Source organism: Columba livia, chromosome Z, assembly GCF_036013475.1.
Source record: "Columba livia isolate bColLiv1 breed racing homer chromosome Z, bColLiv1.pat.W.v2, whole genome shotgun sequence".
Classification (NCBI taxonomy): domain Eukaryota; kingdom Metazoa; phylum Chordata; class Aves; order Columbiformes; family Columbidae; genus Columba; species Columba livia.
In genome coordinates this window covers 44,945,410-44,959,096 of record NC_088642.1, presented here as the reverse complement: position 1 = coordinate 44,959,096, position 13,687 = coordinate 44,945,410, and the positions used below count along the sequence as shown (strand labels likewise).

Genomic DNA, 13,687 nt, shown 5'->3' with positions numbered 1-13,687 from the left:
AACCTCTTACTTCAAAGATTGTTTCCACCTGAGAAGGCAAATTATTAAAGGTCTTGTGTGCTCAGAGGGCACACTGCACAGAACAAAAAGACATAACCCCCTGCTTTCCACAGCAGTACAGTAAATAGGAAGTTCCATGCTAAACCGAGGTGGTTAGATAAAACTACCTGTAGAGACTAGTGCTCCAATACAGATTTTCTTCCTCTATTTGCTGTGTTGTAAACAAACACACAAAACCCCTGCTACATTGGCATCAATATCAAAGTTTACCGTGAGAGACATGGAAGACTGCCTAAGTCATCTGCTAAGAGGACCAGATGACAGAGAAAACTACTGACATTAATCCTGCCTGAATGGCAGTGGTGGAAAGCACACCATGGGTTCTGGATCCTGTTCTGAGCTGCTGAGCAGTGCCTACCCATCTATCAACACTGTTGGCAGGAACTTAAACAAGGACTTTCAGATCTAAAAACATGGATTCATATACACAGTCAAGGATTTACACAGAAAAATACAGAAATATGCAGAGATACCTGGGACAGCTTCATTACCGGGAACAGAACAGACACCTTTGGAGCTTGGTAGTATGATCTGATTAAGTTAGGCATGGCTCAAAGCAGCTCCACATACCCCTTTTCACAGGCATGAGGGACTAGAAACCACAGTTTTGTTAATTTATATGAACTTCCATGTGTGGTCTCACTATTCTGACTGATAGTCTTCATGTATCGTTCATGTATGTGACATAACTGACTTTTAAAAGAGCATACAATGAAGCAGATATTGTAGTTTAAAAACTCAGCATCTTATTCCATTTAAAGCATTTTATCTTCCCAAGCAACATCTTTCATCCATCAGTAACATAAATCCTCTAACACAGCAATCAAACTCCGGGTAATCACAGATACAGAAATGTGCAGAAATGTTAGCAGGAGTGAGACTGTGTAAATCACAACTACTGGCCTCTGTACATTCAGCCCAGTGCTAATTCCTTGTGGGTTCCAGGTGTTGTATGAGTGTCACGGATTAAAACATAGTCAACATTGTGAATATATGACTCATAGATTACTATGCTTGACCAACCCACACAATACAAGCTAGAGGTATTGCCAGCTGGATATTGACAGAGGTCAAATTCACTGGTATTTAGGAAGGACAAGTCTACCAGATTCTCACAACGATGAAATTCTTCACTTTTAAACTTTTCTCACTCCAGAGCTTGCCCCAAATCTCTCTCTTGAACTCTGTCAGCTCTAAACTGTTAATCTGAACCATATTACCAGTGCAAAGCTTCATGCAATGAGACAACTTGGTACATTACCAATAATTGTGTATTATCTTAGCATATTATGGACTAGCAATACGGAACAGAAAAGTGGAAGCTCAAGACACTGGCTCATGATTCTGTAGGGAATTCTGCTGCAAATTCCACAGGCAAAAAACACAATAAGGTAGTATACCAAGCAAAACTTCCACATAATGCGGTAAGTTACCATCCACTGATAACACAGCACAGTGCTGCATGACCTCAGAACAAGCGTGTCTATGGGGAGCAATAACAAGACCATCTATCTCTTCATGAACTCTTGCTGAGTGAAAAAATGTTCAGGTCATCATGAAAGGAAATACACTGATGCTGACGAGACTTTCTTCATTCTTTGTCTGCTAGGTCTGACAACTGTAATTATACCCCATCTACAACTATTAGGAAGTAACTCTAGTCAGAACACAAGCACTAAGAATAGATAAAGTTTAGGCTTGTATAAAATTCCTATTTCTCTATGGGTTTTTAGAACAACAAAAACATTCCAGAGGCAGACAAGTTCACATTGGACGCTTCACTTAAGAACGAAGTAGCATTTATCTTTGCACAAATTAGCATCAGAGGCGGAAATGAGTGAGAAAACAAGAACTCTACTTCTTAGCCTTTGATTTGAATATGGTCTGAAGCAGTAGTTAATACAGGAGCATCAGAGGACTGAACAAACATATCTAAACATCGCAGCTATGACTTTTGCAAATGGTGTGGTAATAGAAGCAGAAGGCCAAACAAGGATAGAGCTGAACTCTAATACCTAAACCAAATTTCTGGGCCCTAGTAGAACCTAGAAAAATACTGATGCCTTGCAATGAACAAAAAGGTACAGGGCAGACCACTTTGCAGTCAGGACTTCTCAGATTAATGTGACAGATTTGTTCTCACTGAAGAAAACAAACTTCATTCTCTAGATCTATCCACTGCTGCCTTCCAGAAGTATAGTGTGTGTTTCAAAGGAAGGGAAGTAAGGATTGTATACATCCAAACTTCTAGTTGTTGCAGAGAGACATACCATCACTTCTTTAAAAGAGTGAGCATCAGAGGGCAGGAGAAATTATAGCTTGCTTTTATAAATACATGTGGGACTGAAGCAAAAGTAAGTATTTTCCAGTGTCTGCAAGAATGTTCCAAGAAAAATAACAACACAACCCCACTACTTAGATCTTTAAATGTCTCCAGAATCAAAGACCAGCAAGAGAACTACTGAGATAGTTAAGCACAGTTGCTGTTACAACTAACTGTATGTTGGTTATTTTTCTTTTTAAAAAAAAAGTCAGAATTCATATACCTGTATTTTGATTTGCAGTTAAAAAGCCCAGGCTATTACCCATTCCTCCACTCACATTTCTTCCAGTGCTAAATAAAACAAGCTATTCTGGAATCAAATAAAAAAATCCATCTAGTCCAGTAGCAGATGTTTCCCCTACTGTATCTTTAGCTCTCCACCACTCTTTTCTTGTGATCATCCTTGTTTCCCTTCTGTGCACACATCCTGAGAATGTATTTGTGTGTATTAATTTTAAAAAAGTTAAGAAAACACTTTGCCAAGAAAGGGCCAGAACACAGCCTCTATGATACCAACAGAGCATGAGTTTACACAAAATTCAGTCCTTATTTTTTTCTCTTCAAAATTAACAGACATTACACTTTTGGTCAATGCTTTCTCCTCTACCTAATCCTCTCACTATCCTTACTAGCTTCACAATCTCTTTGTGAAGCAGCAATAACCATCTCAAAGTAAAACACTAAATGCATAACGACGGTTGTTTCAAAACATTCCTTTCCATTTGACATTTTATTCCACTGAAATTGAGATCAGTTTTTTTTCGTTTAATTCTAAATAATTCAGTAGCTGCAGCAAGATTTATTACCTCAGTGTTCCTCCCCCTTCCCAAATGATTTATTAATGTAATCAATAACACAACACAATATTCCTGGAGGACTCCACATGCAGCTACTTTCTGTCGTGAAAATGGTTTCACTTTGACTAGAGGATCCATTTCCAACACAAAACAACCCTAACAGGCAGTTCTGGTAACAAAGCAGAAGGGCAGTGGATGACTTCCTATCTCAAAACCAATCACACTGTACTTTTATTTGAATAATTCAAAAAGTGACACACAAAATTTACATACCCAGGCTCTCAAAGACCTGATGATGCAGATTCTCTTTATCCATAAGATGCTCAGACCTAATATAGTACAACAGGCCTCAGTAAAATCACAAGCAAAGGATCAAGTTTTCACCAGCACACTTTCAGAACAAACAGTATGTGTGGGATAGGAAAATAAAAATGCTGGAAGCTGGCAGCAAGCAATGGAACTGCTGTTTCTAAGCTACGTACCAACGGTAGCTGCAAAGATACACTTTGATAACTACAGATGAAGACGTCATTATCTTCAGACAAAAGAAAAATTGGTTTTGTGGCTCCTTCCCATAACTCAGGAAGATGACCTGTTCTGTCTTGGCCAGATTGATTTCCTTTATTGATTTCTTTCTGGTCACTATCCATAGCAGACTTAATGTAGATTTACCTCTGGTTCTAAGTCCACCCAGACCTCAACTAGCGTGGCCTACAGAATTCTTGACAACTGAGATGCCTGCCAACATGTTGTAAACCAGAAATTTCACTTTAGGTTCCTAAATCTACATCCAGTCATTTACACAATGGATAGAAATATTATTTCCCACAATGGCCAGTCTGTATAGTTAACACTGAATCAAACATGACAGAAATTATGGCCACCTGTTTATTGTTCCTTTTTAATAATGTCATTTCATTATTAATTTGCCACAGCCATATATGAATTGTACCTTCAGGGATATTTTTAAATGCTCTGGCAAGTCCTTAAAAAAAGCACTGCAATATTTCATGGACACTAAATTTTGAAGCATCAACCAGCTTTCTGGAAAAAACAGCTTTCAGTCACGTTACTCAAAATACAAAATTTCTTAATGCACCAGTACCAACAAAAACATTGAATAGCAAGTACTCCCTGCCTGAGGTGTTCTGCTGGAAGAGAAAATCCTTGGGAGACCAGCAGCAGCCAGTTCACGAAAAACAACAATCTCAGTTGTGTCCAAGCTCTACACACTCAAGTATTGGCATGGCTGTGGGAGAACAGCATTACAACATGTTCTCAGTCAAAAGAGCATCTTTCTGCATCACCTCCAGGCATTGCTCCAGAACACTCCTGGATTTTACAACTTGCACCTTTGCACAGTATGAAGATCTTGAGGGGTAAATGGCCCGGCTTTTTCCTTCCCTTCTTCCTCCTCTTGTTAGTCTTAACTGGTTCCCAGTGTTCTAGGTGTCACGTATTCTGAACAGATTAAAGGTGCACACTTCCTTGTTTTCCTAAAATCACCCAAGCTTTGTGAGGGATGAACTTCCCAGATAGGAAGGTACCACAAATGCAGGACCTGATTGTGGAAGAGCAAACAGAGTTGGGGTGGGAGTGAAGCTACTGTCCTGAAATAGTGTAGTGTTATTCACCAGATCAGCTCATTTTCCCATCATTACTGATTCAGGAAGCCAAAAGGCTGCTTTGGAATGAAATGATCTTCAGGCCTCAAGCAAGCATTTTCCTTGCCCTAAATACTTATTTATAATCTTGCTTACAGAAAAATACAAGCTCTACTGTGCAATAAATAAGAGGTCTGCTATAATTGCTCTGAACCTTAGGGGTCTGGACTTTTGTCATGCTGTGTAAAGGCAATCAAGTGCTTGTCCCACTTTGGGAAAGATAGCAGAACTGATAAGCTAGCTGGAAGGTCATACCTGGTATTGATAAAATCATTAATCAATATAAAGATGTTGTAGTATGTTTTACTATGTTACACCTTTTGATAAAATATGTTTAGATAAAACAACTCTTTAATTGAACTTACCATACCACCTCTTGATGGGCTGAGGCACAACAGATGATTTCTTTGGGATGGAAGGGTTCTTAAACAGTCATTTATGAAATAATTCGAAGGTACATGGACAAGTTAGGTGATTTCAGGGACGACATGTAAGCCAGGTGAAAATGGCTAACTCTTCAAATGCACATGTGACAACCTACACAGACCCTATTTCCAGCACAATTGCTACCTTCAGGTTGCAGGAAGGGTTAAAGATTTCAGAAAGGCTCAGTAGAGCAAAATCAGGAATTGACCGCATTCTCTGCCCATATATTTAAAACACTGAGGTGGTTTTCTTATTGAGTGTTAGAAGCTGCAAGCCTGGGAAAATTCAGCATTAATTATCACAAGAAACCAAACATGTATGTCTTGCCCTCCTTCTTCAGAACTAGACAGCTGAACCCAACATTCTAACTAGATATCATCACAAACATAGAAATTGCAATTATGCTCTTTGCAGTAATGTTCAAACTCCTCTGATTTTCTTTTTATCCTTTTTATAGTGGAGTCTATGGTAACTTGAAACAAAGTGCCAAACATAATTCTAGTAGTAATTAATTTAAACCCACTATCATAGTTACAAAATGGCTCTGAGAAAAATGATTCTGCTTACTGAATACTATAGTTTTGGTTCTAAGTCACTGTTCTTGCTCTATTGCAAGACTGAACGATGCTTGAACTTTTACTATAGATATGCAACACTTAAGGTGATCACTACATAAGCTGTTCTTTTGCTGCAAACCATCACTTTTTGGATCCTGCACAGGTTGGTGAACATTTAAGCACAAACATAACCATAAGCATGACAATATTTCTCTGAACTGTGATTCGAGTCTTGCACAGTGTTCATCTACAAAAGGAAAGTTCAGTTTAGCTTAGGACACATTTTTGATAAGCCAAATATCATATAATGAAAATTAGGAATTGAACTAATTAATGATTTTGTTCTGCTGTAACACCACATTTCATACTTTTGACCCAGCTTCTGCAAACTAAAACAATTGCCTGCAATATTAATTTGAAAAATATATTTTTTATCTTCAGGTTTTCAAATGTAAAACACTAGGGGAGAGACAGACTGGAGAATCATGAGGGCACAGCATAGGATATTTTGGGAAGAGTGGGTTTTGGTGTCCTTTAAGAGATGGCTATACTGAACATAATTCAGGCACAGCTAATAAGAGACTTGACTTAAAAGCACAGAAGCAATGTTTGTGGTAAAATGAGGCATGGATGTCTTTAATTATTTCAAGAGGTACTTAAAAAACTTCACTACTAATGACCTTGACTTCACACCAACAACTGACCTGCATTAGTTAAGAAAAAAAAGCATGTTCAGACAAGGGTGAAGAGCAAAACTGTAGATACCAGCTGGTTTCACTGTGGGCTTGTACCTGACAACAGTGCACATGTCCCATGAGGAAGCTCCTGTTCTCAGACCACCCGCCGCACTGTGCTGGCACAGCCGCTCCAGCCGCCCCACGCATGTGGTGACACCACACAGCAGCTCAGCTCCCCGTTTGGGCTGTCAGACATCCCAGTGTGCAGGCACAGTGCAAAGTCAGGCCCACGGGCACTAACAGTGTCCTAGGGCCACTTCAACCCGCCCTGCTTTCAAACAAAAAGTACTTGCATAACCTCTGCCAGCACAGAAACCAACAATTCATTTCCTTCTATGAAGAGTAATCAGTTTCATTGCTTTGAACTTGGCCACCCAAACTGACACATGGTTAGCCAAGTAAGTTGAAAAGACATCTTGCAACAGCATTTTAAAAGATCAAGTAGGAAAGTTCAGAACAAAATGCTCCCACTTGAATAGCTGAAAACCACTGAAATTTCCTCAAATTAGGTTTTTATCTTTACTTGCTTTTGGAAAGTCCAAAAGTTGGTTACCTCTCACACGTCTTATTCCATACAGTGTTACAATACAAACTGAGCTAGCAATGTATTATCACTACAGAGAAAAAGCACTGGTCTTAAGGGACACAGAGTACAATATTTCATTTGTTAATAGAATTAGTTTCCTTTATACTTCTTTGAAAATGTGTTAGAAAACACAACAAAAACTGCACTGTAGCACTGAATGAAAGCAAAAATATTTTCACATCCCCAGCCATACTCTGTGCAGCAAGCACCATTCAATAGCAGCATTGCTCTCATTAACTCCACATACATGAGGACATTCCAACAGCTTTACTGTCCAGCAGCAATGTCAGAACAATTGCCAGAACTCCAGAGGGGTTGAGAACACACCCGGTAGTCAGACATTCCTTCACACTCTTGCTACACCATGTACTTCTGTTTTAACAATGAGCCTTCAAAACTGTTTTAGCTTAATAAAAGTATCACATTATTTATATCGATATTTCTTAAAACATATTTCATTTTTAGTTCACGTAATGCACAAATCTTTTCGAAATCTTTTTTTAAACATCTGGTACATGGACAAAAACAGACATGCTTTTTGCGTACCATTAGTTTCTGCAAATTTCTGAATATCAGCCAGAGTTTTTAGTTCTTTCCTTGGGCAAGCCGATACACACAAAGCAATAGACTTGATCCTCTGATGTACTAGATCAATGTTGCATGGATCCAAGAAGAACACATACCTAGGGGAGGAAAAAAAGGTAAATTATTTCCAATTTAATTAACAATTATACTTAATAAAATAAATTTTGTTTCAAAGTAAAGGATTCAGTCAAGACTAACCTCAGTGAACCTTTAGTAATCACAGGAAATTGATATTATCATAACTGTGCAGGACAAAAGAATTCATGTAACTCAACATATGCACCATAAATATATAGATATTTATATACTTCTGGATCACATAGAAAGGATGCTTAACTCTATCAAATTCAAGTCCATTCAAATGGTGCTGTTCATAAAAACAGCAGCATTTCTACCATGCCTCTTCACAGATAAGAGTCTAAACTTTAACAAATAAAGCTTCAACCTTAAACTTGACTTCAAGATTTCCAACTTTTTCCAAAAAAATCCCAATAAAACCCATTAGGTTATACTTATGCTGCAAAAAGTGCAAAGTCCATGGCTATTTTGATGAATATATATAATACCAGTAATTAAGAAAACTTTTAGCTTTAGATTGACTTTCCACACCACTGGTTCGTACGACTGAACAGATTACTTTAGCATTTATTTTGAAATAAAAATTGTTCAGATATTTCAGGGAGAACTGTTTGAGTGCAGTATTTTAAGAAGATTCTATCTGCTAACTTTCATGATGAGTCATGTAGAAACCCGGTGCAGGAAGTACATATTATAGCTTCATAGCTAACATCTTCTCCTGGCCATACACATTTCATTTCAAATGCTAACCCTACAGTATTGTCCGTTCATGGTATAATAGAGATTCAAAATATTTTCCTATTCTGAAGTTAAACAATTGTTTTAAATTCTCAAAATTCGGATGATATACTATGCATTCAAATACTCTTCATGTTATCCAATATCATCATATAAAAACACCACCGAACTGCCATATAAAATGCCATTTCTATTTCTGCAGTCCTCACGATGGGAATTTGTTCTGCAATTGATAAAAGTCCCTTCTGCTCCTAGAAAGCATTTAGGTCCTGCTTGAACTCTTTCAGTCTATAAACCAATTGCTGTCTAACCTTCCCTCATAAAAAGACTGTTCTATTATCCAGTCTCAGTATACAAGAATTATTAGTACTTGGTGCAATCTTACTTCCTGGAAGTCCATCAAAACTCACGTAATCTGTATCAATATCAACTGTAATGTGGTAACAGACTACTTGTATTGCTAAAACATTTTCTTTCCTTGTCCCCACCTCTAAGAAAATTATGTAGTACTATTTCTGAGGTTTTTTGTTTTGTTTTTTACTTAATACATACATCTCAGCATTCTTAGATCATGAAAGTCTAAGCAGCAAGTGCAAACATGAAAACTGTCCCAAAGATATAGACAAGTAACTGCATGTGAGCAATCAGCCACTAATTTCACAGTATTCCTTTATTTCAAAGAAAATATTTTGAGTTTCTACCAAGACATAGAATACTTGTATTAACTCTATACTCCTGTTATAGCTTCCCCCTCATGACAGCAATTTCCTATAGCTGCTATTCCATACTGTAAGGGCACGTGGAAGGAGAGTATCTACTCCTTTGAGGGCATCTGGTCAAAAGAGCCACAAACAAGAACCTGTAGAGTCAAACCTGACTAACAGATGGTAAGGGAGATGGGAACCAACCTGGTGTGATGGTGTGATGGGAACCAACCTGGTGTGATGGGAACCAACCTGGTGTGATGGGAACCAACCTGGTCAGACACACTGATGGCTAAGGATATGTGGAATGTAAGAATTCTTTCTTTCAGTAAGACTATCTAGCTAAGCACCTTGACAACGAAAAGGAGGGAGACACTCGGACATAAAACTTGACCAATTAGCGTTAATGAACACAATAACCAGAAACAGATCTGGTCAATCACAATAACTGAAGGGCTATCAAGAAACTGCAGGCAGGTACTTTGCAACTGAAAAGGATGCAAACCCCAAGATGCAAGATGCAAGGGAGGTCAGTGAGACTATACCAGCTGCCTAAGGGAATGTGCATGGGAGAGGATTTGGAGAGAAACAAAGATGAGGGACAGACAGAAAGGGTTGTAAAAGAGGGTGCTTGCATGTAAGCTGATGTTGGTCACTAGCGTGACTGAGCTCTGTACCCGATCACTGCAGTCTGTCCCATCCTTTTACTAAATCCTCTCTTAACTCTGCATAATTCCAGTCTCTATCCCACGTGCACAGATACTGCCAGTGCTGCAAGCACTAAGTACCAGCTACTCAGGCACAGCGTGATGGATTTGGTGACAGTAACTGGAGTCAGACGAGGAGACTTGGTGTCCCAGGCCTGTGGTGTGAGCTACGAAAGTGAGTGGGATTCCCGTGGGGCAGGGAAGGCTCTTGGCCACCAGCCACTGGGGTAGGAGAAACATGCGTCTCAAAAAAAAACCAGCTACAGAGGTGAAGGGCTCAGTGTAGGCGGCTGGAGCAGGACTGTGGGTCACAGTCCATGTGGTGCTGAGCACCTGTACCTTCCCCAAAGTGGTTGTGTGCACGTGTAACTCACCAGCAAACTCCAGGCTGTACCAGCTGGTGAGTAGGAGGCTGTAGGTCCAGGCAGAGGTGTCGGGTGGGCAGAGGGACTGTGCTGGTAAAATCCAGTCCACTTCTACAGTGATTTAAACTCAAGGACCAAGCTATAATTTTAGTGACCAGAAGAAATTAGAGTATTTTGTAAAATAAACACTACAATTTTAACTCAAGTCTGGAAATTTAGAAACACAATGCAACTATAGTGCCATATGCAGTTTTGACAAAAATGTGCTGTGTTAGCATACCCTTAAACAGACACATGTAATTCAAATACTGCATTGCATGATTCAGAGACAGTTCTGACAGCAATAAAGCAGCTGCAAAGCAAAATCAAAGCAATCAAATCTGTGGCTTCAATCCATGGTCAAGAAAGATGGCAGTAAGATTTTTTTTTTTTTTTTTTTTTTATTTGCTGTCTTTCCATCTTCCCTTTAAAAAAAGAAATAACTTAGATGTTCCTCCCCATGCTGGTCTGACTTCTGTCTCACATAGGAGACTACTACAGTATTAATTGTTATATTCCAGTAAGGTGTCTGAGTTTCTCCACCCTCACACAAACTTAGACGCCACTTTTTCCTGAAGGTGAGATAAGTTTAAAATCATAATTTTAAAATTTGTAGTTTCTCATGACACAAGAATTACAATATTGTACTGAATATACCTGATTTTAGAAAGTGCTAAAATATTTATATAAAAAGTAGGAAAATAATGCTGCATTATGTGTAAGAAAACAAAACAAAAATGCATTTTAGCACTGTGCAGGACTTTTAAGTCCTTCAACCCTCCTGGCAGTTGTGATTAGATTAAGAAATTATTATTTTGACAGAATAAATCCGTAAAAAGTTTCAGGCTATTGTAATTAACTCAAATTCTTCTAGTAATACACCAATTACCTAGACACATTAAATCTTAAGTCAGATATTTAGAAATCTTTAGTATAAAAACTCAGAATAAGCAGATCTTAGGAAAGGATCCTTTCAAATTAATTAATGCAAACTATGGATTTTCTGTTAGTCTAAAAGTAAAATGTGAAGTAAAAGGCTATCATACTCAGAAATTCTTTGAAGTAATCAACAATGAAAGAAATATTTTTATTTGTTAATTAATACCACTGTTCTAAGGTTAGACTAAATCACTTATTTTCTAAAGTCACTCAAGTTGTACAGACGTACTCTGAGCACTGGCTGGCAGACAAACCTCAACAGACATTCATGGGTTTTCAACCTGTCAGCCCAGAATTGTGGTTACTCAGCTGCAGTAGTACTGCAGTATGATGTTCTTCTGCATGACAGATACGAAATACTTGTGCTGATTCTGACCTGTAAGTATGTGTTTTAACATGACACTGCTCGATAAGAGCTGTGTGCTGCTTAAAATTCTGTGCTTTTCTCCACAAGCCACTTAAATATATTCTGCTTACAGTTCAAATTTTGAAGTCTCATTTTAATGTGTCATCTTCTCCTAAGCTCAATGGCAGAAAGTAAGCATACAACATCAAAAGTAAACCATTTCTATACAGATATCAAAGGCTTGGTCCCAATTCTGAGAATACGTGTCATGCCTAATACCCTAACAAACAACATTCTTCAGTGGCCCGATACAATCTCCTACATGAAGCGGAAGCTAGGAATGTGAAATTCCTCAATGACTTAGTTGTACTCATATTGCACATTTGTCAACATACACTCTCGTCAAGTACTGTTGCTGGTTATTACAAAAGATTTGGGTTCTATAGGTGAGAAAAGTGGAGAAGGACAAGTAGGAATGAGTTAGCAGATCTCTTTTCCCACTTAATTGAAAACCACTCTCAAAGGAAGAATGGCTCTGCTTTTCCTGTCTTACACAACGAAGCAAGTGAATCACATACTTACTTCTTGTGTGTGAGGTCCAGACCACTGTTCACTATTCCTTCCACCTTGACATTTTTCTGTCCACAAATATTTCCATAACTGTCATATCCTGAGAGCAGTCTTGCAGCTGCTCCTGTAGCTATTGAAAAGCCACAAATAAAACCCTGGAGTAGAAAAACAAACAAACAAACAAACAAACACACACAGTTTAGTAATACTCTGTTTGACAGCAGGCAAAATTTAGTTAATTCATTTGTTTCTAAGCAGAGGTTCTTTAAAAAATCTTTCAGACTGAAAAAGGAAAGACAAGTAAGATCCACAGAGAACTGTTGTGCAATTATAGAATCGAATGCAAGCTGAAAGAGGATTCAGACATCTAACGTTGCATGTTATCCAAGCACAGTTAAGAATCTTGTAGGTGTTTTTTTGAGAGTCATACTGTCAGCAAGTGGTGCATGAAGCAGAAGGGAGGCCAAGCAAAGGCAGTGAAGGAGAGCTACAGGCAGAGCTGGAGCTGTCAAGGGTTAGTATGCATCTTAGAGGATTACAGACAGTCCAGATTTTTCTTGCTTTAAGATTTTTTTTTTCTTTTCAAATTATGTGCTTGCAAAGATGAGCTAAAACAAAGAGGTCTATGTGACACAAGTTCCTTCAAGGAAATCCTCTAAAGCAAATCACCAGGTCAAGGTCATTACGGTTCCAAATGCTGGGTTCAAATGCAGGAAATGGACAGACAGAAAGCAAGAGAATACAAAATGGCTCAGACAGAGTAATATGGAACATGGGCTATGTCAGGCAGGTCTTGCTGTGAACTTTCAGAGATATTTCACTAGCAAAACCAAGATCAACCTGGTAACTATGAGAACAGGAGGTTGGCACAAAAGCAACACCACTGACAGGGAGAAGTGAACCATCAGCTCACTCTGGTACCATCAATGAACCGTTTTCACAGATGAGGCAAGATAAGACTTGAAAACAGGAAGGAGAGGAAACAGCTGAGGCAAATGCATTTGAGCAACAGATGGCAGTGACAGGATCAGATGAGATGATGACAACAGGTAACAAAGCCGGCATAGAACAGTTAAAATGTGGGTGGTTTTAAAGGTCTGAAGATACAGGAGAGTGACCTTCTCTGATGGACAGACTATCACTATAGATAAATTCCAGACAGCAAGCTGGTCATTATCTTTCTCTTCCCAATGCACTAATGCACTTATAGACTTAATACTCAAAGTGAAAACAAGGACAAAGTGAGCAAAAGGCTGTCATAAATAATAATTAAAGCTGATTTTCAGCATTCAATTTCTATTTCTTGGATCCCTTACTACTCCGTAAAGGACATATTAGCATGCATTTTACATACAATAGAACTCAGGTTTTTAGCTGGTTCAATTTTTTTTTCTGCACACAAGGTAAGGGAAATCATGCAATTCCTCCCCCATCTAAGCTAATTTACAACAGTGTGGGAATGCCCT

The 13,687-nt window shown here is 38.5% G+C and overlaps 1 protein-coding gene across 4 annotated transcripts in view; it reads right to left on the bottom strand.

The window, feature by feature from the left end:
* SLC44A1 (solute carrier family 44 member 1) overlaps positions 1 to 13,687 on the bottom strand; it is a 67,642-nt gene that overhangs the window by 32,765 nt on the left and 21,190 nt on the right. For all 4 annotated transcript variants that reach the window (XM_065045664.1, XM_065045667.1, XM_065045668.1 and 1 more), the window contains exons 3-4: positions 12,234 to 12,376; positions 7,697 to 7,833 (exon numbers count right to left, since the gene is read on the bottom strand). In XM_065045664.1, the coding sequence (XP_064901736.1) occupies positions 7,697 to 7,833; positions 12,234 to 12,376 (280 nt within the window). The remainder of the gene's footprint in view (positions 1 to 7,696; positions 7,834 to 12,233; positions 12,377 to 13,687) is intronic.